The 24,999-nt window shown below is 48.7% G+C and overlaps 5 protein-coding genes across 5 annotated transcripts; 4 read left to right on the forward strand and 1 right to left on the reverse strand.

The window, feature by feature from the left end:
* The first annotated feature begins 5,330 nt into the window (after positions 1-5,330).
* LOC128715663 (acyl-CoA Delta-9 desaturase) lies at positions 5,331-9,964 on the forward strand. The gene is made up of 4 exons (XM_053810575.1): positions 5,331-5,492; positions 5,569-5,728; positions 8,980-9,502; positions 9,577-9,964. Exons 1-4 carry the CDS (start codon positions 5,331-5,333, stop codon positions 9,962-9,964), a joined length of 1,233 nt encoding a protein of 410 aa, XP_053666550.1.
* A 976-nt stretch (positions 9,965-10,940) lies between these two features.
* On the reverse strand, positions 10,941-11,720 carry LOC128715672 (uncharacterized). Its single transcript, XM_053810586.1, has one exon. It carries the CDS (start codon positions 11,718-11,720, stop codon positions 10,941-10,943), a length of 780 nt encoding a protein of 259 aa, XP_053666561.1.
* A 4,476-nt stretch (positions 11,721-16,196) lies between these two features.
* On the forward strand, positions 16,197-17,378 carry LOC128715683 (protein apnoia). Its single transcript, XM_053810598.1, has 3 exons — positions 16,197-16,317; positions 17,016-17,149; positions 17,247-17,378. Exons 1-3 carry the CDS (start codon positions 16,197-16,199, stop codon positions 17,376-17,378), a joined length of 387 nt encoding a protein of 128 aa, XP_053666573.1.
* Positions 17,379-18,903: 1,525 nt separating this feature from the next.
* On the forward strand, positions 18,904-20,064 carry LOC128708407 (uncharacterized). The gene is made up of 2 exons (XM_053803383.1): positions 18,904-19,678; positions 19,757-20,064. Exons 1-2 carry the CDS (start codon positions 18,904-18,906, stop codon positions 20,062-20,064), a joined length of 1,083 nt encoding a protein of 360 aa, XP_053659358.1.
* A 2,759-nt stretch (positions 20,065-22,823) lies between these two features.
* Positions 22,824-23,261, forward strand: LOC128717019 (uncharacterized). The gene is made up of 2 exons (XM_053811403.1): positions 22,824-22,857; positions 23,011-23,261. Exons 1-2 carry the CDS (start codon positions 22,824-22,826, stop codon positions 23,259-23,261), a joined length of 285 nt encoding a protein of 94 aa, XP_053667378.1.
* The last annotated feature ends 1,738 nt before the right edge of the window (positions 23,262-24,999 follow it).

Consider the following 24,999-nt stretch of genomic DNA (forward strand, 5'->3'; position numbering starts at 1 on the left):
GGGGTTGCTGCCATTAAATTGGGAAAGGAAGATTCTAACCTTGCGTCAATGTCAATGTTTCTTGGCCGGCCGTATCCTTCGTGCTCAGCACCCAACCCAAGATGGCTGCTTACACCATCTGGTGTGCAAATAGGGGCGGTTGATCATAGATCATAGTGCGCCCTTTCGGCTGCTTGCTTGGAAAGCGGTTGGTTTATAGTTCGGTAACGCACAACTTGCGTCGACCGTACATCACGTCCTTTACTGCCGATCACGTCCGTTGGATGTAAAATGTTTTTCGCCCCGTGCAACAAACCCCGGAATGTCCGAGCGCTCCAGTTGGTGTAAAGTTTTGTTTTGTTTCGCCAATGGGCACATTTTTAACCGCAATGGCGGGGTGGTGAGGCGGACCAGAGGGTGGCCAAAGGGGGGAAAAGCTCCAGAAATTATTTGAACGCACGCAAATTCGCGTGGTGTGAGGCTTCAACAAGTATTGCTTACCGAAAACAGCCTCATAACGATGCAGTTCCATCTCAATCCCACTGGACCAAACAAGCGACACTTGCACTTGGCTCGGCACGTGTGTCGCAAAGGATGAGCGAAGATTTTAAAACAACTCTAGACGTGTTCTGTGGAAAAAAAACATCGATAAGACAAGGTCTACCAGTGCATCTGCCACCGTCTGTTATGGGTTACCAACGGCACGGCACATCCTTCTTCGTTGCCGGCGTAGGGAGTTGCCGATGAAGGAGACCCGCTAAAGGAAACCTGTTTTGCAATCCCAATGCAACCGTGTGTCCTTGTGGCATACGGGTCTCGGTTCGCGGGGAACACGGGAATTTATCCATGGATGCGGAACTCTAAACCCTTTTTCCCTAACCATGGCCTTGACAACGGTAGAAGGCAAAATTCGATTGCGTGGACAGCGTTAACCTGTTGCTGGTGCCGGTTGCGTCTCAACCCAGCGGGAGGGGTGGGGGGCTAAGGACAAAACGGCCTGTCCTGTTTGGGTGACCTTTCTGTACTCGCACTCTTTTACATTACACCGATCGTTCTCTCCGCTGGTAGCTCAAAGCTCGGCTGTTCTAGCAAGCGCTTTTAGATCGTACCTGAGCTTAAATCACCACAAAACGGTGGCTTTATGTCGTCCAAAATTAGCATCACAACCTTGGTGCGGCTGTGTGTGAGCGTGAAAATAAATCTTCTACAACCGAGGCTAGGCAATGAATGCTCCTCTCGGGGCAAAACACTTTATGCCGTATGACTGGGTGGGCGCAAACATACAAAAAAAACCCCCTAACACCGAACCTATTTGTCGCTTAGTGTGTCACGCTAACGCTGGTGCTGTTATGGCCTTAAGGAGAGGAAGGTTTCACGAAGGTGGTTATACGCCAAAATAACAAGAAGGACCCATTCATAGGAGTCGCAGTCGAAAGGTGCAGTGCCGATTACACGTGTGTCCACATCAACCACACAATGCCATCCATACGAAGTGTTTTGGGGTTCGGGTTAAAGTTTTATCATCCGCCACATGCTCCGAATCCGGTGCGGTGTTATGGGTACCCAAAAGTAAAAAAACAAAAAAAACCCTCCAAAACCCAACGCCAACGTACGAACCTTTGGCATTGCTGACCCCACCTTTGCAAATCGTGGCTAATCGCAAAACGAAAATTTCCCCCACCTTTTTTTTTCGGTTTCACTTGATTACACCACCCGAGAAAGGTAACCTTGATGTGGGGCAGTCGCAATGAAACATTAAGTGCGCCAAAGTGCGACAATTCCTCCTGGGTAGCCACGGTGCCACTTTAATTAACCACCGTCGTTGGCGTCGCTTTGGTCAACGCAGTTTGAATTTTCGTTTGCTTTTCGTTGTACGACGAACATTGACGTACGGCGTACGTTGGTGAGACACCTCCCATAAGATGGTACGTCCGACAAAATGTTCCGACACACGGCTCCAAACAAGAATACGAGCGTTTCCAAAAATAAAACAGAATTCTTTGCCCTCCTCGGTCGGTCGGCGTTCGGGCAGAACCGTGTCTGTAGTCACGTATATAATAATGTACTAGTTCTGTCCAGATTTAGGTGACGCTGCTGCTTCCTTCTTCGATTCCTCGTCGTCCACGCACATTGTTGTCCACGATGTTGTATTTGCCCGTCGGCCATACCCATGCCCCTTCGCACGGTTCGTGGTGCCCGTCCAAATCTTGCCGGTGCAGGTTTTTCTCCCGCAGCTCGTCCACTACCTCCTCCCAGTGCCCAGCAACGAGCACCGTCGAAAAACGTGGTCACCTTCTGGTTTTCCACCAATCGGGAGTTCCCGAATGGCCGGAAACCGGGAACGCTACCACTACCGCAACTGGCAAGGGCGAAATTCCGCAAAGCTGATATCCAGGAAGTCGAAGGCATTGGAACGTTGGAAGGGGTGAAAGTGAAGCGCACGTAACGACAACATACCGACACGCTGCTAATCGGCCAATAGATTCACTTTTGATGTTCACGTGCCCGGATTTTTGCGGATTAGGTTTAACGAGCGCAAAAGGTTCTAGCTTGTGCAAGGCTATCAAGCGACAACGCACGAAGCACAGGCAGCGAAAAAAAAAAAAACCGGTCAATAGATGCATACAAACATGACACTACGGGCCGATGTAGGTAGGCAGGTAACCCAGTGTGGGCCTCTCTTTCCCGGCGGGCTTCTAAATTGCAATCACCAACCGACGCAATCATCGGCCGACGCGTCCAAGAACTGCCGATGGTCAAGATCAAGTGTGCCGTAATGGCATGTGAGAGAGTGACCCACGGGTGCTTAAGGTCTCGCACCACACGGCCCGGCCCGTAAAAGGGTTTGGGTGACGATTTATAATGCGATGGGGGTGTAATAACGTAACGGTAACGGTGGGCCCCGTGTGCATCCGTGTGCCCAATTGGGCTTTTATCACCTACCGCTTGGCTGTTGCGTTGATGGTTCGGAACAACCTTCAGCGCACGGTGATTTACGAGCACACGTTCAAGGTCGCTTTGCTGGATGATCTAACAGTTCTGCAGCAACAAAACAACCCGAAAACCTTAGTAGCGCTACGCGGTTGGTCATATAAAACACATTTTTTTCTATCTATTACAGTCGAAATAATAACTATAAAAGATCAATTGCATCCGATTCACCCGGGTGGCATTGCTGTGCTGTTGTTGGGCATGGTTTTATACCTTGTTTTTCTTCGCCTTGCCACCACGGTTATGATTCGCCGTACTGGGTCGGGCTTATTTCGCAACAAGCTCCATTACTGACCGCGAGGGGGGGGGGGGGGGGGGGACGGTTTGGAACACGTGTGCAAACGCTCATGCGTGTGTTGTCCCCTTTCGAATCGAGTCGCGTTTAATCTAAGCGGGCTTCAATGTTAGAGACAGTAGATGAAGAATTTAGAGGGAAAAAAAACGTGCTCACCGTGACATTGCAGCAGTAGCAACGCAACGGGGGGGTTGGAAAATGCGAGGGTTCGTCGTTTGTGTTGAAGTTTTTCGTTTCCTTCACCGAAGCACCGTGATGTTTGCTATCGGGAATGGTTCCATCTGACAAATGCAATTGTGTCACAGCGGAGTCGTTTCAATGCGAGATTGACTAGAATGTTTATAGAAGCTTATATTTATAGATGTCTTGCTTAGCGTTGGGTAAATCTGATTCGGATTAATTAATCTAAAAAAATGGTTGAACTCAACGAATGCATCGGAATCTCTATTCTAATGATTCATCAATCTCTGAGGATTCAAGATTCATGACCTTCCAAGGACTAAGTCCCCCTCCCTTCATGAGCCACCACTCAGGGGATGAATTAATGTTCAGAAAATCTATTCTTTAGGTGAATAGCTTCTCGCTTAAGATTCACAAGAATAATTCTTCCCAAAACATTCATTAAGCACCACGCTACTCAGTGCGAAGATCATACGAAAAAAAAAACACACATTAGGGAACAGATTTCCACCCTATTTCGCAATATTACCAGTCACAAACAATGACCCGCTTGTTTACCTTCCCTTCATTAGAAATTCCCTTTACGAAGTATCGAATTACCCGCGTACGCACTCGTAAAAATGGTTTTCGTCAAATTCGTTTCAATTCGATCGTAAAAATGCTTAAAATAACTCTTTCCCACTTTCTGCGTATGGTAACGAGCGTAACGAAGCGTTGCTGCTGGCAAGGAAAAAATGCCAACAGGAAACACCTAACGCGTAACGAAACGGCCAAGCATGGCTCGGCAGAAGTTTCGCATATTGCGTTCCTAATTAGCTCGCCCAAGAATGCCAATGATTGATACGCTCCGCGTGTACCGTGGACTAGTAAATGGAAGTCCCTTTTGTCCTACGTTGGACGTAAGCACGGAACAAAGGCGATGCTAGAAAGAGAAAGAGAGAGAGAGAGAGAGAAAAAACAAACCAACGGCGTGCGAACTCATCCACCCCTTCGCAGGCAATGCGTAGAATATTGAAGGATTGACCGTTTCCTCATTCCTGCTGCCCAAAGTAGGTAGTGCCGAATGTCAAAAATTGTCGCTCACGCTTCTACGAACCGATCGCCGATGACGAACCGAAAAAGGGACGTGATTATAATGGATAACTGGCACCGGTGCTTAATAAGCGACACTGGCTTGGCTTTGGTGCGATCGTCCCAGAAAGTCCCCAACAAAATCCAGGCTTCTGGCATCCGCGACTGTACGTAGGTTACGTTGGACGCCCAAAAGCGCGGTCCAAACAAAGTGCGTGAGAAATTGATTTTTTGGCAAGGGAAACGAAAAGAATCCGAAAATCATATTCGAACGATTGCGGATGCACTCTCACTTACCGCTCGTGCTGAAAGGGAAATTTCACGCTCGTCGTCCAATCTGATGGATCGCGTCTGTGCAGGCCAAACGAAAGCCGAAATCGTTAAATACCATCGGCAGGGTTGAACAGTGCATCGTCCACCATACGCACCGATCGTTGACAGGGCAGCAGAAAAACGAGAGCATAACCGGTTCAGAGGTTAACGCCGTGTGCTAGGAAACTTTCTCCAATTTTCGGCAATACGCCCCGTGCCCCCGAGATGCGCGTGTACAATTTGTCTGCATATTTCTGCCCTTGCCAATTTGCCCGGGGATTTTGGGCACCGATGCACCGATGGGAGGATGTGACATCATCCACGAACTGTTGCATGGGTCCATAAATAATGGGATGCGAATTTCTCCTGCATAAGCGAAATGAAACTTTAAACCGTAATTAACTGACCGCTGGATGCGAATCTCGTTTATCTTCCTTTATTCGCTTTAGGCACGTGAAGCTCCGCACATATACATAACGAACATACACAGCAACGGCAAAAAATGGCACCGAACGTGCTCGGCAACACGATACTCCTGGCGGAGGCCTGTATCGAGCAGGAGGATCGGAACAACAACAATGCACCGGTTGGCACACAGCAGTACAAGAACAAATCCTTCCTGAACGTACCACCAAAACCGACACCAGTTACAGAAGATACAAAGGTAGGTGCACCGCACTAGTGGCTGTTGATCGGCTTACCGCTGTACTTACCGCTTTCCGGCTTTCACGATTCCACAGCCAAAGGATGTCGCGAAGGTGCCGGGTACGAGTACGGGACGCTACTACCATCACGTGTACGTGTGGCGAAACATTATCGCTTTCATCTATCTGCATCTTGGCTTTCTGTACGGCAGCTATCTGCTGGTAACATCGGCAAAGTGGAGCACATTTTTCTTGGGTGAGTATTTTGGGAGGGCGAGGGTGGCGATATTCCTTCAACAATGCGCTCTAGTGAGATTACCAGCCTATCTTGACGGAGATAGATAAGGATAAGGATAACGCTAAGCATATTCTGAAGTCCATTGAAGCTGAATAGTGCCAATGAGGAAGTTTCGACTTTATGTTACAGAGCTGGAGGTGCTTCTGAATTGTTGTCAGACTGAAGTGGAATATGTAGAGATAGGCGTCAAATCTTTCCACTTTTACAAATCTTTAACGTGCTACTTGCTTGTAAAGTGGTACATTTAATTCTTTGCTGGTTTTACTTATAAGTCCAAATCACTATCTCAAATCCAACTTTTAAGTCCTACTTGTGAATTCAAATGTCAAATCCAATTCTTTGAGTCTTTCTGACGCTAATGGAATAAACCGAAACGTGGCAGCACTATCCTGTTTGCCGCGGGATGGTCTTATGATTTTGGCAGACATTCTGGCCGGTCCGGATGAATTTCGATTCACGACCTCCAGACTTCAAGGCTCTAGCCCAATGGAGCTGCCTCAGACGGCTTATGCTGTTAACCTATAAATTTCGAACGACCTTGCCGATCATTTCGCAAATGCGTTACACGCTTTGACCGAGTAAAATACCTTGCATTTCCGTCCAATAGACCGTGCATATTGCTTTTACCATCAAATTGCAGCTTGATAACAAGCGTGTTCAATTCTTGCCGCTGCCAATTTTGTGTGAAACGCGTCGTGATTTATTATCTACCGACGCAAACAGCTTTTTGTTTTGTTATGGTAAGCGGTAGCGGTGATAACCCAATAATGAGCCGGCCAAATTGTATCGGGCAGAATTTACGACCATTTCCTGACCGGACCGCCCGTTCCGGTGACACGCATGCAAAGACGGAAGGGGACGGGGATTCCAAAAGCATTCGTATGTATATATTTATGCATAACTTTATGCCCGTGTTGAACCACATTGAGAATTGTGCGTTTCATCGGTTCCCTTAGGCCACTGGATGGAGGATGGTTGGATGATTTATTCTACTAACGTCCAGCGTTCGACGAGAGTACGAGGCGAATCTCGAAGACAATGTCCAGCGACGTGACGGAAATATGCGATCGATCGGTCGACCTTAGTGCCTGGAGTGGGAGGGTGTCGATCAAGTTGCTCCGCATCCGAATAATGGTGGTTGGCCGTTTGCTCCCGGCCGTTTGCGTCCCCACCATCATCCCAAGCCCAAAACATTGGTCATTGTTCGTATAATTCAATCAAAAAAAAAAAACCTCTCGCAAAGTGACTTGAACTCGCAATGATGGCCGTTACGATGGCAGCGTTACATACCGACGTTCGGTGACGTTCGCATATTACGATCATGCTGCCTTTGTCCATCGGCGAAAAAAAACCGGAAATGCACCGGGAACGGAAACACATTCCGCCTGTGCGATAAAAGGGAAAATAGGTATCGAAAGAGAAAGTTTCGCCAAATGGAAACCGGGCGCGGGCGAGATTGACGAGATCAGCAGGTGTGCGGGTCGCCACCGGTCGGGGTTCACAAACACGCTGTCCGTCCGGGTCAGGCCAGGACAGGATGAAAGGGCCCGGATGACGAATTGATTTTTGCGAGCGTAGTTGACGCGCGAATGAAAGTGCAAACAATGTTTCGCCGTCTGCCGGTGTCGTGTCCAGGCGTTGCACTCCAAGTGCATTTGCTTTGACACGGCTATTGATGCAGTCCCGGGGTTCCGGGGGGGGGTTTTGCGGATTGATGAAGCGACCCGCGCGAAACAAAACACAGCCACGGACCATTGGAGCCACACAAAGTTGGGCAAATCAGCATCATCATAAATGCCATTATGCATTACTGTGCCGTGTGCCGTTGATAGAAAATGAGCATCACAAATGACAGCTGGACATGCGCAACCAAGCATGGCGTATCTTTAGGTCAGTATCGATTTTCAACGATCGTTCCCACCGGGATCCGGGCTTGTGTATGCAAGGCACGCAACCCGTTCTCGCGATGAACGTCATTCCGATGGTTTTGTACGACCAGCAACGTATTGGCCTGTTCCAGAACTCCGGCCCAAGCTGGTTCGTTGCTGGTTCGGTCTACAGAACGCATGCTAATGACGCTTGCGTTTGGCAGCAGTAGCGAGCGAAAGTGTTGCATGGTCGCGTCTGCCGGACGTCGAAATGTGTCGTCGTTGGAATCCATGTGCGTCACCAGTGGCCGGGTAGAGTTCATTTGCCCCCCGGGGGGCCGATGCCAACCAATTGGCCCGAAACTGAGCGCCCATTGTCTGAAGCACTTATCGGCACGATACGCGTACCCGCGAAACAGGAAGTCTGGCCTATCCAATGGTTGCACATTCAAAGCGATCGCACACGTGAGTCACCTGCACGTCAATGCCAAATCCCGCCCAAGGTGTCACGCGGGTGGTGCTCAATGTCATGGGAAAATGTGATCGGTCGGCAAAGTTTGGACACGCGAGCGTGTTCACTTATATGTTTTTTTTTTTCGTCACCATTTAACGTACGTTAAGTAGGAAAAATCACAAAACGGCAAGGTAACTATACCCGCTACATTGGGGCAAAAACACTGAGAAATCCCAACACAATCATTGACGCAGAAGAAATGAGCTCTAGCTGCAAGACCCATTCAGAGATCATTAGCGGCCCCGCACGGGATGGGCGGATGTAAATGGCCACGTGAAGTTCCCTTTTTTATTTCCTCTGTCGAAATTTCATCCCAACTATGATCGTGATTAATAGGTACGGTGGGCCCGCCATCGTTTCCCCGCCACGAACCGTGCGTAAAAGTGGTTAAATTTGGCACGCAGGCAACGGTGCGGCAGTGCGCAACAATTGCAGAAAATGTGTCCGATCATGGTGGCAAAATGCGGCAAATTGCGGCGCATCATGGCACGAAATGAGCCGCGCCAGATTAGACCGATCATCGTCGATAATACGCTATCGATCTTGCCGATCGCGGCTGATGATTCGTTCGCACTTTTTGGCAGGGCATCGCCGCACAATGGCAGGGGTGAGGTGGCAATCAGTCGAGAAGTAAAAAAAAAGCTTCTGTTCCCGGGTTCCTAGGGGGGCGAAGAAGAAAGAAAAACAAAACCGAGTGTAACCATTATCCGGTGATCGATTGCTGCCTTACATTATTTAATTATGTTTCCGTTTTGTTCTCTTTCTTCCTGCTGGGGCGACGCAACATTCTACCGGGAACCGGGACGTGCCGTAACACACGCGGGCAGCCCTCAGCTTGGGGTCGTGTGGCGCCCTGGGCATCACGGCCGGAGCCCACCGGCTCTGGTCGCACCGGGCGTACAAGGCGAAGTGGCCGCTCCGTCTGTTCCTGATGCTAGCGCAAACGCTAGCCTTCCAGAACAGCGTGTACGAGTGGGTGCGGGATCACCGCGTCCATCACAAGTTCACCGATACCGATGCGGACCCGCACAACGCGACCCGCGGCTTCTTCTTCTCGCACATCGGCTGGCTGATGGTAAAGAAGCATCCGGACGTGAAGGTGCGCGGCCGGGCAGTGGATATGGCCGACCTGGAGCAGGACGGGATCGTGATGTTTCAGAAGCGCTACTACGCGCTGCTGATGCCGCTGTTCTGCTTCGTCCTGCCGACCTTTCTCGCGTACTACTATCTGGACGAAACGTTCTCGAACGCCTGGTACGTGGTGGCCATCTTCCGGTACGTCCTGTCGCTCAACGCTACCTGGCTGGTGAACAGTGCGGCCCACATCTGGGGCACGAAACCGTACGACCGGTAAGTGTATGGCGGCCCCTTCGATCGTGACATTCGTGACAACTCTCGATCCTTCGTTTTTTTTTTCGTTGCAGTAACATCTCCCCGACCAACAATACGTTCGTGGCGATCGCGGCGTACGGTGAGGGCTGGCACAACTACCACCACGTGTTCCCGTGGGACTACAAAACGTCCGAGCTCGGTACGTACAGCACCAACTTCACGACCGCCGCGATCGACTTTTTCGCCCGGATCGGGTGGGCGTACGATCTGAAGTCGGTGTCGGACGAGCTGATACGGAAGCGCGTCCTGCGGACCGGCGACGGGACGCACCAGTACAGCGAGCAGGAACTGCACGCCCGCATGGTGGACTACGTAAACCAGCTCGACCACGAGTCGGAGCAGGCGGTGTGGGGATGGGACGATAAGGATATGAACGAGCAGGACCGCCAGGATGCCACCGTTAGGAATAGGGTCGACTAGGGGGTCAACCAGTCAACCGGGGTACTAATAAGGAGACTAATAGGAATGGTTTTTGCACCACAGAGCGCGAACCACACTTACGGGACACGCTCGATGAGCGGTTATGAGTGGCCAACGTGCGTTGGCTACCAATTGGGGACAACAACAAAAAAAAAAGCACTTGGGGAAGTGTTACGTTATGTTTAAACTATATTTGTTTGTAAAAGTTTCTGTCCTTCCGTATTCCTCCCTCACACACACACACACACTTTTAGCTTTGCTGAGCGATATATATATTTATGTATGTAAAAAACTAGTGTGCGTTCGTAACGTGGCCAGAAACGCTAAACCGCTTCGATTTGAGCTTACGAGTTTGGTTTGTATTTTAGAATCTTACACCCTCCTCCCCTCCCCCCCCTCTCCTCTCCCCTCCTCCCCCATCGTCGAACCCGGTCCTAGAAGGGCTGGTCCTGATGGTGGTGCTTTTATCTCGCAGAAAGGGGCAACAGTTACAATTGTGGCCGACAGTTGCGACAGAGCTGGAAGCAAGGCAAACGAAAACGGTGCGCGAAACAACAACCAATGACAATTTGCTACAAAAACAGGTGCTGATAGGGAGCAGAAGAATGCTTTGGGCGTGCTGTAGGAGTGGTAGAGCACGAGACGCCTTGAGCCAACCAGCAATCGGAGGAGAGAGCCTTAGGCGAGTGGTCGTAGCGAGATCGCACCGGGAAATGAAGAAAAGCCAGAAAGGAAGCAATAGTGTCGCGTTTATTTATTTGTCTATCGCTATCATAGTATTTAGAGCTTAAGGTTGGAATTAAATAAAAGACCACAAACTACGACGCGTGCACGTGTGTGTCGTCCTGATGCGGTGGGAAGGGGGCAGCTACTCCCGCTATCTGCCCGGCACACTACATTGTAGTGTGGGAAGTAATTATTTTTGGTTTCATGTTTTTTTTTCTTCCACGCCCAGCGTTCCCATCCGCTTCGGTGCTCAGTTGTAGCCGGCGTTGAAGTACACCGTTTGCTTGCTTTCCTGTTCAGCGGCATGCTGCTTCGCCAGGTACATGATGGCGGCGGCCAGGGCCGCATGGTTCACAATGCTCGAGAAGATGGTCGCAAACTTCAGGACGGGCAGTATCATCGGTAGGACGCCGGCCAGCAACATCGAGGGCAGCAGCACGAGCGGCACACTCAGCTGCAGCACCGTCCGGATACCTTTCTTCTCCTTGCCCCGGCCAGCGATCTCCGGCTCGACGGCCGTAATGCCCTTGCGGACGGAAAATTCGAGCTGGTTCGTGGCGCTGGGCGTTAGGCGGACGGCGACACCGGGCACCAGCTGCAGATCGATGATGCGCTCGTTGAACAGCAACCGCAGGCCCCGGGCCAGCCGCTCATTCACATCGCTCCCGTTCAGCGCGAGCAGCTGATCGCTGAAGAGTTTATTGTCCGCGCTCCGATAGCTGGGCAGCAGTACCGCCTGCACGTCGTGCGTAATGTTGCCGGTGTTGGCGAATCGGTACGACCGTGCCTCCATATTCTGCACCAGGTACAGCTTGCCACAGTCGACGAGCGAAACGTGCTCGAGACAGTTGAGCAATCGCAACGGTACCGTTCTCATGTACGCACCGCTGCTCGATCGGCTCGAAACGTCCGCACGGGTCGCGCCCGTTACGCTGCTCGAATAGCGGCTGTGGAAGTGTTTGCGCGTGTCGCCCCGCGTTGGCGCCAACGCGGTAACTACCAGCAGCAGAACGGTGCACAATCTTGCCATGATGCGGGGACAGATGCTCGGGACTGATGTAGTGTGTTGGAGTGTGCTTAAGGCCGCCAAATTCACCACCCACAGTCACTTGCTATAAAACTTGCTATAATTCGCCAAGTATCGTGTTCGAAATGTTTGAGCACCGACGCTACCCGTTCAATTGCCGCCAAACACTCACCGCAGGGGCGCAGATCTGCACTGGTCTTGACTCGTTCGGTGCTGAGCAATAACTGAGCGCTGGCAGCATCTGCCTGGGGAAGGCCTTGTTCTCGCGCGGCAGCGCACAAGACACAACGGGGAAAAGAAAGTGGAAAAACAACTCCACCGCGTAGTACCGCAATTTTTCCCGCACCACCATTCCACCTCCCCAACCGCTTTGGGAAGTCCTCCCCCTCGCCCTCCCCGCATCACAGAGTGCTCCCGTTTGGGGCTGATCAGGTGGTGAAATCGATAGGTCTTGGAGGTCCTCGCGCGTTAGCCTGCGTCGTAGAATATGGATCACTTTCCATTGCCCGGCTCGCTGGCCCACCATCACACCTTCAACTGAAGCGAGTTTTGTGCGTCCTGCTTCCGGTGCGCGAATCTGGGTCCCGGCAGTCGGTCACCGTTTCACCCGCTGTGCGAAGTGCGTTCCATTTCCGACGACCATTCCTGCCCGAAAGAGTACCCAGATGGGGTCGAGCCCACCGGAACGGGTTTCATCGTAACGTTGGTACGGCGCGCTGCTGAAAATGACCAGTTACAGTTAATTCTTCCCGAGTGGTTCAGGTGGGCTTTCTTCAGTTGGTGGTGGTACACGACGGGCATGAGCAAAACCTTGCATTCCCGGATTTATCGACAGCTGAGATGCGCGTTATAAGTGGACGGGCACCGATCAAGCTAGAATGGTGGAATCAAACGATCGCCGGTAATTGCGACGAGGGCTACGGTGGGACCGGGTAAACTATGCGTCTGCCAGGTGACGCCTTTACGGTTTTGCCGATGTACAGCGATCGGCAGCAGCAGCGGGGGGGAGGGAAAAAGTGACAGCGGTTAATCGGAAGAAAGATTAAAGCACGGATCACCCAGCCGGATGGGAGGATGCTGCGGTGCCTCGAAGGGTAGGCACGACACCGCGGACCCATTTATTAACGGTAAGTAAACTGGTGCGATGCTATTTACTTTCTTCGCACATCGTCACCACTGTTAGACGAAACAGATGAGTGGAAATGCATGTTCGACTCTAGCACTTATCGCGATCGGCATCACATCGTGTGAGCAGCTGGGCTGTTGCTCTTTAAGGAGACTTGTGGAGCAGGTTTTCGATACGGACACTTAAATTGACTAAATGTTGCGCCTTAGATGGAACCATTTGTTAGGCTGTCTTGCTTTACTGTGGATTCCTCGTTTCGTTGTATTAGATAGATAAGAAGCCCCGACAATGGGACTGTTCAGCAAGATGCATCATAACACCAAGCGGAATATGTTTGAAATTTTGATGATTTTAGTTGCAAATCTTCTTCAAGATTTTGTGATTTTTTTTGCTGTCTACTTGCAAATATGAATGAGCTCTGCTTGATCCGCTATTTTAACATTATTATTAATTTTACATATTAAGCAATCAATTGTAGAAAAAAAAACATCGAGATTGATTGAAACATTTTAAACTAACCGTCAATAAACTGTTGGAATGTGTTAGTCTATTCGAATTCGAAGGGATGCGAAGAGTGTAACAAACCATTTGTCTTAGATCATTTTACTGTCAGTAAACGGCGGATCTATGGCTACTTTAAGTATCGTATCTCTGAGATAGGTTTAGTGAAGGAAAGTTCGGAATCAGGTTCCTTGTGATTAGATAAATGCCCTATATTTATGTAGAATATAGTAGTATCTATAGAAAAGCATGATGTAGTAGATCGGTAGATAAAGAAGAAGAAACATTCCTATGTTCTGCTTCAATTGTGACACTACATCCTCGATAGACCTGTTATTTAAGCATTTCTTTGACTCAAGCTATTCACAGCTGGATAACCAATTCTTGGAAGGAGTTTGATTCCGAATGTGAAATATGAAGATCTGCTGCACAGATCATTACAGAACTTCCAAATTTAACTGGCAAAGTTGGAGCCAATTCTTCTGCAATTTTGGAACCCTTTTCACATCGTGAAACTTTTGCAAGGTGATATTCTGTTTAGATCTCATTAGCGTCTACTGATGCTATAAATCTCTTGGGGCGACGAGGTCCCAACCGACACTACTCCACCTGTCGTTATAGCGGGCAGGTTCTTCGGATATTCCTGGTTCTTGGTGCACCGCGATCGCTTTTTGCTTTGCGTAGTCAACGATTCGCTTCTGTCTATGTGTATGGGTTTATGGTTTATGGTGTCATATCTGCAGTGTCACGAAACATATATCAGAAGGCTGCTATATCTGCAGTGGAGATGACATGAAGCTTTTTCTTTAGTCGGTTTGGGTGGAATCAAAAGGGTGTCGTATCTGCAGCTTCGTAGCAGTGCCACCGACTGCTTCAATAGTCTATAGGACTCTGTAGAACTTACATAGGTACAGTACTCACATACGCCTCTAAGATATGGACTATGTCCAGAACTGACGAATTGATGACCTATACAAACTGTACAACTAACTCACTATTGTACAGCAGTTTAGGTTTTCCAGGTGGGCGGGGCATGTCATGAGAATGACACTGGAAAACGCAGATCGTAAAGTTATTTTAGGTCATCCACAAACCCAGAAAGGTCGGGATAGTTGATTAGAGGGCTCCAGCAACAGATCAAAACTCCTTCAGCAGATGTGCAGCAGACTAACCTAATCTGTACTTAAATGTAAGCCTCCGTGGATTTAGCATAAATTTATTCACGTATATTGGAATTAAATATATATCAAAAGAAATGAAAGCCACCGGAGAATGTTTTACTATTAAGAACTTGTGCTTTCTGATCTGTGCAAAGATTTATAATCATACTAACCATGATCGACACATAGAAGTGCGGCACATCAAATTGTCAATGTGGGTTTTTGCTTGTATTTTATGTTGTGCAAGCTACAGCTAGCAAGTAAATAATTTCTAATTACCACTAATACGTCGATTGCCATTGCTTTCCTTCCAACGCCAAGATCGATCACGGCTAACGTACAATCGAGCACAACCAAACCCATCTATTTCACTAAACAATTGACCCGTGCAGGCACTTATTAACCTGCATCAGATCAACCGTGTACAATACGCGCAAAAATTAATGTCCCCGGTACTGGGGTAATGAACAAATGTTATGTTGCCTTCATCGCTACGCTTATCCCGCTATCAAAATGGCAAAACGTTGGACGATGATTGAAAAGTGAAACTATAGCGTAGAACGCACAGTGCAGCGAGTCCGGCGGGGAAGCCGGTGTCCGGTGGAGCCCTTCCCAGGAAGATGTCTTCGGTGCCCTTGACGTCGTCGTCCGTGAAATCGACGCAAGGGCAGAGAAAATTCATCCAATAATTGCCCCTCCGGCCCGGTGCAGTTGCGCTGCAATTAACCGCTTAGCCGAGTGCCGAGTGGCAATGCGGATGCGGTCCACGATCCGGATTGCTGTGGCGTGCCGTGATCCATATACTGTCCAAAACCCGCTCACTCTGGCCGGGTCCCGTCGCATGACTGGTTTTCGCACCATTTACCACCTGTCTGGTCGAAGCTGTGGCGAGATCTGTGCTAGCAGAGTTTTCCCGGTTTTGTTTTTTTCTTCTTCTTCTTGCGCCACGCTGTGCCATTTTCTGTTACTAACACACTGCCCCATCACATTGTAGCGCCCGTACGTGCGTTCTTATCATGCGCGGGACCGCAATCGGCCGTTGTTGCTGATTAGCTGATTTGCATCCGGTAGGCCGGAAGGGATTCCCTTTTACGGCCCCGCGAGGAAAGTGATCGAAAGCGAGAGTTTTCCCGGGCAGTGCGAGCGTTCGATTATGGGTAGTGGGTGAAATCGATACACGTGCGCGCTGCTGTGTGAAATGGCTCGGTGCGCCGTGGTATGCGTGCGAGTGCGCTAACGACACACATCGTCCTCCCGAAATGGGGAGAACTTACCGGTGGGTCACCAAAAAACAAAAACAAAACAAAAATTGGCCCCAAACGAACGGGGCGAACCGGACACGGCCAGGCAGCAGGAAGCAAACCCCATAAACCGTGATGATGGTGACTTGATCGGCAAGGGAAATCGAACCGTCATGCATACAATGGCCTGGGTCGTGCAGTTGTCATCACATTTTTTCGGTTTTGGGCTGGAATTTCGCCCCAACCGTTATGCAAAATAAAGCGAGACAAAACGCTTAGCACCCACACCGTGCGAACGCATCGGCAATTATTTAAATACGATCTAACCGAATTACGGCGGTACAGTCCGTCCAGTGTCGTTCGCCCATTCGCTTACCCAAACTGACAACGCTCCCGGTCGTCCCGTGCTAGCCGTCAAATAGTTCGACAGCAAGAACCAATTCTAACAAAAATGGCCGGATTCAACCGTACGCTCGTGTTCGGTGCGCTGGTACTGTGTGCAGTGTTCTGTGTAGCTTGTGCGGCCGACACAACCACCGTTGCGGGCAGCAGTTTGGATGGCGATGTGATGGGTTAGTGTACTGCTCGAATCGAGCAGCTAGCTGTTGCCTAGTGGCTAATTGAAGCAAATAAAGCGAGCGCAATCTTTGTGCGGTGGTGCCTACCCAGAAATGGGTCAATGTATCGGCTGGCGGTGGCGGTTCTCCGGTCGGATCAAGTCGGTGCGCACTGGCATGGAACGAATTTATCACTTCATTGTGTACAACAAGTGCGGTTACGGATGTGACGCGTCAGGAGTTAGCATTACTCACAGTTATTACAGCTGATCTCGTTTTGTTACACGACTCAGTTTTCCCCCGCAGCTCGAACTTCCGATGCTCGATGGTGACGTTTAAATTTGGCGGGATATTCTAACGGTTAGCAAACTGTGTCCCACCCACCCGATGTCTGTTTGACACTAACTTCAGTGCTTGGGTAAATCTGATTCAGATTTACTAATTAGAATGAATCTTTGAACAGAATCAGTTAATCTGAAACTCCATTCTCATTGAATCCACGAACCCTCGAAGATTCATGAATTCTCCAAGGATTTTCTCCACTATGCACACTCCTACCCATCCGGCCACCCACCCGCCATTACTCTGCAGGTTGATGACTCTTTTTGGAGATTCGATTCCTGATTTGACTCGTAGAACTCCTCGCTAAAGAATCATATGAATAACTGTTCTCAAAAGATTCATTGCTCTGCTTGACATCTATCTTTCACCAGAGGGACGTACGTTTGGTCATCACTTCCTCAAGCGCATCAGCTTCGCGATGATTCCGGCAGCGTTCGTCGTCGGTGTCATCACCACCCTGCTGTCCGCCCTGACCGTTGTCTCGATGAAGGGTTTGGGTGTCGGTGTAAGTATACTACCTTGGTGTCAAAAGGCTTATGCTGCTGGAAGTTGAAGAAGACGCTACATTAGACATCATGCGGTGCTTTACTCATTTTCTGTAGGTAATTCTTCTGGTACTTACCATCTCGCAAGTTATTGCCAGAAGCTTCCCGGCCCCGCTACCACCCCCAGTCCCGGTGGCCTACAGTGCGCCCGCACCCGCGCCCATACCCCTCGTCTATAAGGACTGGTGAAAAGTGAAGCCCATCCGGAATGTATCGATATCTAGGTGGTAACTTAAGCGTAACTATTTATTTTTATTTATTTCCGCATACGTGCGGCAAGCGAACTTTCACGATCACGGGCCACCAAATGTGGGCCAGCAAATGCACGATCGCGCGTACCACCCGACCCGATCACGACTAAGCGCCATCCTTTTCCACCTTTTAAACGGTCCTTCCCCTTCCCCGCAATAGCGATGCGTACCGACAACCGTTTGTGACAATAAATTTCTCCCGAAAATTAAAAATTCTAGTCTCGCCTCTTATTAATCTTGCCCACCCGGGAGTTCCAGCCCGTGCCAATGTTTGTTTGGTCGCGCCTCGATTTAATTGTTCCGCATGCCCAATGTCACGATACCGCATAGTGGTGTGTGTGTGTGTGTGGAAATAAAATGCGTTACTACCACTGCCGAGGGAACTAGGATCGCCAGAAAAGGGAACCTGATCTAGATCTGGAACGCACGAGACCTAATTCAAGCTGGTCGTCTAAGGGCACACGAATGTGTCACTCGTCGCGTACCCAGTGTCGCTGGAGTGGTGAAGAGTTTGCCACATTTCATTCGCAACGTATCTTCGGTTTTCGTCCATCTTTTCCCAGCTTTTTCCAAGAATGGGGCAACGTACTTTTCGGGTGCACCGGTTTCACCCCGAACTAAGGGTGGAACTAAGGTACGTGCGTTGGATTTCACTTTCATCTCGCAAATTAACGCACACGGCAGCTGCAAACTGGTAAATTATCATAAAATGATAACAAACGCTCTAATCAAAAGGGCTTGAGAAGCAAATTGCAAGCTGTCGCAAAACTACCCCACCACCCGCTGCCCCCCTCTCTCTCTCTCTCGAGAGAGAGATGCCGTATGGAAGCGGCAGTGGGTTGTGGTATTTGTGGGGGAAGCAATAGTTATGGTTTTCTGAGCAAGTTTTGCTGAGCGTGCCCGTTGCGTGTGACAGTTCGAGTTCCACAAAGAAGAGGCGGCGTGAGATGCGGCTGGTAGTGGTGGCGAGCTGGTGCAGTTGCCCCCGCGCCAGTCGGAAAAACTGGCTGCCGAGCAGAGGGAACAGCAAGATGCGCTAGCCTCGGTGGCTGGATGGGGGCTACGCCATCCGACAGGAACGGTTGGGAAGGAAAAGATTGGAACTCGTACACGATCGTACGCGTTGAAGCGCACGGCGGCCCAGGCCGCGCAAAGGAGATAGCTGAACCGGCCGGAAAAGAGATGAGAAAATGGGTAGCAAAGATTTTCAATAAAATATAATCATCCACCGAGCAACGGTTTTCGCCATTCCGTCGAGTGAGGTTCAGCAGTCGAGATCGGGACGGAGAATTTCGCTGCACCGGCGTGCCGAGTTCCGACGCCACCGTTCGTTGTGTTCTGTGCAGTTGGCTCTTAGTTTTCGTTTTGTTTTTTGAGCAAGCAAGAACTTTCCTTTAGATTTTGGTTTCGTTTCGGTTCGTGTGCTTTTTTCTGTGTACGTGTGTCATTAATTAATCAACATTATGGTTTTGGGCACGAGGCGGACATTAGGCTGGCGCGAACTGTCTATCACACTCGTCTTGTTAGTGGCCTGCCCGTTGCTCAGCCGTGGCGAGATGCGTAAATCGTGGCAGACCAAAAGTGTCGACGTGCAGGCACAGATGCTTAAAGCCGCCCGCCTTGATGATCCACCGCATGCGAAGCCCCCGGAACCGAGCTTCGCAGCGGAGGAGTCAAATAATGGGGCCGTTACCGAACGGCCGGACACACACTCCACTTCAGCCGGTGTCAAAGCTACGGACGAGCTTAAGGCTAAGCCTGCGGGTGTCTTCAGCAGTCGAGTGCGCAATAAATACGGAACCACCGTTGGAGCAGTTGCAACGGACAAACCAGTGGAGGATGGGGTGACACCACAGCAGGATGGCGTGCGCGCCGTTCCGCTGGGATATGCGGATAGTCCCGAGGATATACAAATAGACGACGCCACGGTGCAGGACGACGATGACGATGATGATGAGGACGACGATGAGGATGACGTGCTCGGTTGGAATGGGACAAAAGGCGATAAGGATCAGCAGTACGATCTGATCAAGAACATCCTGGAGGAGGTTGAGGGACGCATTGCGGGGGAAAAGCGCGATGAGGCGGATGAGTTGGCGCGATCGAAGGCGAAAAAGCCCACCGAGCGGGCGAAGGAGTACACGTTCCCGCCGGTACTGAACATGACCATTGATGAACCGAACAACATCGTGAAGGTTAAGCTAAATCAGGACATCGTGCGTGATATGCTAAACACTGGTAAGTGCAGAAAGGTGGAAATATTTTAGAGAAGTAGAGTAGTTTGCTGTTAATCGATTGTTTTCTACTCACCCACAGGGCGTGAGGCGGGCGGTGGTATCGGTGGCAAGAAGATGCTACGCTATGTGTTGCCCCTGTTCATTCTACCGTTCCTGATCCAGTCCGCCGTCATACCGTTCATGCTGACCGCGGTGAAATTGTTCCTGCTCAAATCGCTGATGGCGGGCAAGCTGGCCATCTTTTTGCTGCTGTTAGGTGCGTTCAAAAACTTTACCAAAAAGGATCGCGACGTGTACGTCAAGGATCTGCCCGACCGGCGGTACGAACCGTCGAGCGAAGGGTTCGCCTATCTGGCCGAGGGACGGCCCAGCGGTTGGGTCAACTAGGGTAGTCCGTCTGCATCCATTCCACGCGACGATCGCGCTTATTTATGCAAACTAGAAAGAAAGAACAACAGTTAGACGATCAATGTAACAAAGATGGTAGATTTAATGCAAAGCATGGCTGTAAGCCACTACAAAACAATAAACAAACAGATATCTCAATTCAATCCGAACCATGGTGGAAAGGAGGATGTCGGCCCCCGTAGCGGAAGGTTGTTTTTAGGTTTCGTTTCCGGGTTAAGTGGCCGTGGCCGCAAAACGGGGAGAGAACACGGTATGGAACATATCCCACCGCGGTAAGATACCGAATCGAAGCAGATATAGCGTAATTGAACCCCCTTCCTCAATTATCGTGCCTCATTCCGGCGTTGTGGCTGGGCTGGGTGTTTTATGATTACAAAATCTTCTAGCGTGCGCACCCCCGGTGGATTTGGTGTGGGTAATTTTGTTTACCTCTTTTAAGGTGGGCAACTGCGCTTGGAATTTTGGGCGATTCCGTAAACCACTTCCAGTACGTAAGCACGTTCGTTGGTGAGCTTTAACACGGAGTTTCATTGAGGGACCTGACACACCGATGTTGGAAAGAAGTCGTCAATGTTTATACTATGTTTATGTAGCTCAGCATGGAATACGTAGCTGAACTCGCCACAATTGCCTACACCCTGTTGATCGTAAATATTTGTTCTCCTGTTGGAATGTTTGACAATTTTCTGGCTATTGAAGCGGTATAGAAGCATTGAAATCTGTAAAAGTTGTTCACTACCCCAAAGCCCTAAAGCAAAAGAAATACTCAAAGTCTTATATACCCAAAGCACATCGAAATTACGTGTAGCAATACGATATGTTTGGATGCGATACGATATTTCATTGCAATATTAAGCGACGAACACAAAATAACTGCTTGCCAAATGTTCTCACGGTGATAAGGGAGAGCCTTGGGATCAGAGTACCTGTTACCGGCGACGATCTGGAGGTAGTAGACGCGTTGTGCTACCTTGATAACGTCGGATAACAACTTAAGCATCGAAATTCGTAGATCACAACTTCCAACGATCCAGAAGAATCCATCAAAATATGAAATGCAGCTATGACATCCTGTAGGTGGCCAAGGCCAGACGGATACCTCTTGTCCTACCAAGTAGGTGCCCGTCAGCATCCCATTCGGCACGAGGCGTAGAACAACGCAGCGACCTCGTTGACTTGATCAAGTGGAGTTTGACATGATGGAAATTGGATGTAGCCAAGGATTAAAGAGAGCACCCCTGGACCTTTTCGGAAACAGAGTAGTGACCTTACCATTCCAGAACAAGGTGCTCAACTATCAATGGGAAAAGCCAAAGAAGATTCTTGAAGACATACTTCAAAAGGTGTACTTTTTGATAAATGAGCACGTTAGAGTTTTTGGTACCCAATCAATCGTTAAGTTTTCCTAAGCCAATGTTATTTGGCAATTTCCGGACATCGTGCGTTCATTCTAATGATCTCTTGGATCTAATCTGCTCTATTCGTATGAGAGGTTTTCTTAAATTCTACAAGGCACTTGATTTGGAACATCATCTCAATCCTGTGTGGTGTACGAAGCTGCAAAACCCTTTTTGTTAGACACATACCCAGATACGTGATCTGTCTGGGCGTTCAGATATCAACGACAGATGAACGGACCCTCGCCGGATAAAAGGAACTATTTTTTCGGCATAAACAGCACCACTTATGGAATACTTCAGAAAATGTTGCAATTTTGTCATTATTTGTAGAATGAATCGGTGTGAAAAGTGTTGATATGAGTAATACCTAGTTATCTCGTTTAACACCATAAAATGCCCTTTGGTAGTTACTAACTACAAAACGTTAGCAATAATATCTGATTCATCGTATTTACCTGCTAGTGAGTTCTACACAATGGTGCGGCAATTCATCAACAAGAAAATGGTGTTTGGCGCAACAAATCAAAGGAAGAATAACGTCACAATACAATCAGATCAAAATCACGGGAAAGAAATATCAATGTCGGAAAAATATGTTGATCCACCTACCAGGCACAGTACTATTTTTAATTATCTTCTACGTACATATTTAGCAATGCATGTAGCTTTGAACGACGATGGTAGCAAACCTGGGAAGGTTGAACATTGGGTTGTTGGTCTAAGCGGCGGCAAGTCACTTGAGGGCGCTTATCTTTACGCCGGAACCAATTTCTTCTACCAATCTCAACGCCATCCATCGTAGTATGTGGCTTGTGGTACGAACCATATGACTCATATGAGACATAAGTGCACTCTGGAGAAGCAGGCCAAGGCATTCCGTATACCCTATATATCTAACAACATGCAGCACCGCATGGTAGTGATTCGGGCAACAGGTTAAGCAACGCCTATCTGCTCAAATTCTAATCGCACTACCTTACACTATAGCACCGAGCGTGTTAGTAATGTGGGAAACATCGCATTCCAGTTAACCTGCACTTCATCGTACCGGATCGATCAGTGAAATCGCACCTATCTCACCTCACGCAGATAGGGATGTGTTATCAGTTTGTATAACGCGCGTGATAGCACGCAGTACACCTGTAGGCTCGTGGATAGCGCTAGAGCAACTGTAGTCGTAAGTGTAACCTACGCCGGGAAACATTCGAAATCTTCACTTTGCTCGAGAACTGATATCACAAGCTGTACGGAGATAGTGCGGAATAGGACGGACTGTAGCCAGCACCGTGTTACCCAATATTATACCCAAAAACCGCTAAATCACTTCAATTGTTCATCATGGGATGCAGTGAAATCATGCGTAATCTCGGGGGTAAGTTGAACCGATTTCGGGTCGGTTACGTGGATAAGCTCACCGGGTGCGGAGCTTTTTCGTTTTGCTTGCCAATCGGACAGTGTGATAACATATTCTTTTTCTTTTCTCGCCATTGCCTCAACCGTACTCCACCGTGCCGTATCGTACCAGAGCTTATAATGAACAATAAGCTGGTCACCTTCCTGAGTGTGGCCCTGTTTGCGTTCGTGATCACTGTTATAGCACTAGCGGTGTCAAACAATAACAATGCTGACGATTTAGAGCAATGCCGGGCAGATGTGGCAAGACTCCTGCTATTAACGTCGACTGCGGCACCGACAGCAACTCCGGAAACCACTACGATAGCAACACCGGAAACAACTACGACACCTGTCACCGAAGCGACAGTCGTTCCCCCCTAGTCTGTAATGAAAATAATCCTTACCGTAATGTATTGGCCATTGTATAATATGTGGAGCCCTGCGATAAAGCAACCAGTGTGCTAATTTTACCAATCGTATTCCAGATCCATCGTTGTGCTCTTCAAGTGATTAAGACAACGTTAGAAAAATAATATCAATAGGGTTATTTGCTCATACACACATAGCTTCTGGCCATCACACAGATGGCTTGTTTTTTAAATGGAGCGATAACGAAGTCTAAGTTTCGTGAGTCACTAGTGGCAGCCGTGAATGGGACTTGTGATTGGTTATCGTACATGTGCAATAGTTTCTTTTAAACAAGTGTGCAGGATGCGCTGTGGAATATAACGGCAACGTGTAATGTATGGCGTGCTACAAGAGTAGTTCGATTAAATATACAACACACCACTATCAATAAAGGGCAGTAAAGTGCTTCATATAGAACCGAATGTCCGTGTGTTTGTGTGTCTTTTTAAGTAGATATTTTTGACAGTTAAATATTAGCTCAACTCATTGCAGTTTAGAACTGTTCCAGCAGCCACATTGCCGTATAATACAGCACCATTTGGATCACCTCTAAACGGGACTTGGATGGTCCTTTTGTTGCGCTTGTTGTCGGTTGGCTCATGAAGACCTTGAGCTGGGCACATACATTCGCCTCATTTAGAGCCTTTTAAACCCTCCGCCAATTTTGTCCAACTTTTTTATTTGTTCATCAGGAAACATACGGCGGTAAACATGTTTTCAATATTTTGTTCGCGATCAACAATGTGAAACGTTCCCTACTGAGATCGTTTAAAAGCAGTTACATCACCCATCAACAGAGGGCGCTACTGTTGTTAAAGCACGCGTGAGCTTAATCGATGAAGCAGTGCTGTCGATGCGCTAGATGTGTGGAGAAGTGGGCGCATTCCAATTCGCATTAAACAACTTTTTACGATGTAAATGAAGAACATTCGAATTATTTTATTAACATTTACATCATGTACAGTTAACACAGTGTACAACGAGCTAAAACGTAGGATAGATGATTGTGCAATAAGCATGCCACCCTAAAAACGTTTTACGCACATTAGATTCATTTCAAATTCTAATCGCACGCTATTTATTAAAATCTGTACTATCCATAAATCATAGCTGTGTTTATTCGAACAGATTGATTGGGCTGTTCGTATGAAGTTGTTTATGTACGATCTTCTGCTGACCAACATCCGAACCATTAGCGTCCCTGAATTGAATGAATGAGATATTTGGAACATATTAATGTAAACCAATAAACGAATTATCTACTCTCGCTCCGATCAATACCCATCTGCCAGCCGATTGCATTATGCATGAAATGGTGTCATCCTGAAGAACAGGAATTATTTAGTTCACCCCGACACGATCGGGGAATACATTTTCAAACTCAGGAAGCAAACAAGCTGCCCGGGACCGGTTCTAAACGCTCCCGGTAGACGCTATTCTTAGACCAATACACACACAAAACAGCAACAAATCTTTGAACCGCCCGTAACCATTACCGAGTACCGAGCAGTAAACGAGACCTGCTAGCGGTAGATATAGCAGATTGCAGCGTCAATAACAACAGGCTTAATTGTGGTCGTCTGCCTGCACGGGAACGAGCGATTAGGCAACACGCGTAGTGTAGTGGACGAGACCAGAAGATCAAGTGATAGTTACAGGTGGGGGGGGGGGAGGGGGGGGGGATGTGGCGGCAAGTAAGCGTAGGTATGAT

The sequence above is a fragment of the Anopheles marshallii genome, chromosome 2, assembly GCF_943734725.1.
Source record: "Anopheles marshallii chromosome 2, idAnoMarsDA_429_01, whole genome shotgun sequence".
Lineage (NCBI taxonomy): Eukaryota > Metazoa > Arthropoda > Insecta > Diptera > Culicidae > Anopheles > Anopheles marshallii.

What these genes read in the sequence shown, in the direction of transcription:
- LOC128715672 (XM_053810586.1), bottom strand. Translation starts at nt 11,720, where the DNA reads ATGGCAAGATTGTGCACCGTTCTGCTGCTGGTAGTTACCGCGTTGGCG.
- LOC128717019 (XM_053811403.1), top strand. Translation starts at nt 22,824, where the DNA reads ATGGGATGCAGTGAAATCATGCGTAATCTCGGGG. An exon ending in AATCATGCGTAATCTCGGGG is followed by an intron (nt 22,858 to 23,010) that starts GTAAGTTGAACC and finishes GTATCGTACCAG; the next exon opens with AGCTTATAATGAACAATAAG.
- LOC128715663 (XM_053810575.1), top strand. Translation starts at nt 5,331, where the DNA reads ATGGCACCGAACGTGCTCGGCAACACGATACTCCTGGCGGAGGCCTGT. An exon ending in GTGGAGCACATTTTTCTTGG is followed by an intron (nt 5,729 to 8,979) that starts GTGAGTATTTTG and finishes ACACGCGGGCAG; the next exon opens with CCCTCAGCTTGGGGTCGTGT. An exon ending in GGCACGAAACCGTACGACCG is followed by an intron (nt 9,503 to 9,576) that starts GTAAGTGTATGG and finishes TTTTCGTTGCAG; the next exon opens with TAACATCTCCCCGACCAACA.
- LOC128708407 (XM_053803383.1), top strand. Translation starts at nt 18,904, where the DNA reads ATGGTTTTGGGCACGAGGCGGACATTAGGCTGGCGCGAACTGTCTATC. An exon ending in GCGTGATATGCTAAACACTG is followed by an intron (nt 19,679 to 19,756) that starts GTAAGTGCAGAA and finishes ACTCACCCACAG; the next exon opens with GGCGTGAGGCGGGCGGTGGT.
- LOC128715683 (XM_053810598.1), top strand. Translation starts at nt 16,197, where the DNA reads ATGGCCGGATTCAACCGTACGCTCGTGTTCGGTGCGCTGGTACTGTGT. An exon ending in TTTGGATGGCGATGTGATGG is followed by an intron (nt 16,318 to 17,015) that starts GTTAGTGTACTG and finishes ATCTTTCACCAG; the next exon opens with AGGGACGTACGTTTGGTCAT. An exon ending in TGAAGGGTTTGGGTGTCGGT is followed by an intron (nt 17,150 to 17,246) that starts GTAAGTATACTA and finishes CATTTTCTGTAG; the next exon opens with GTAATTCTTCTGGTACTTAC.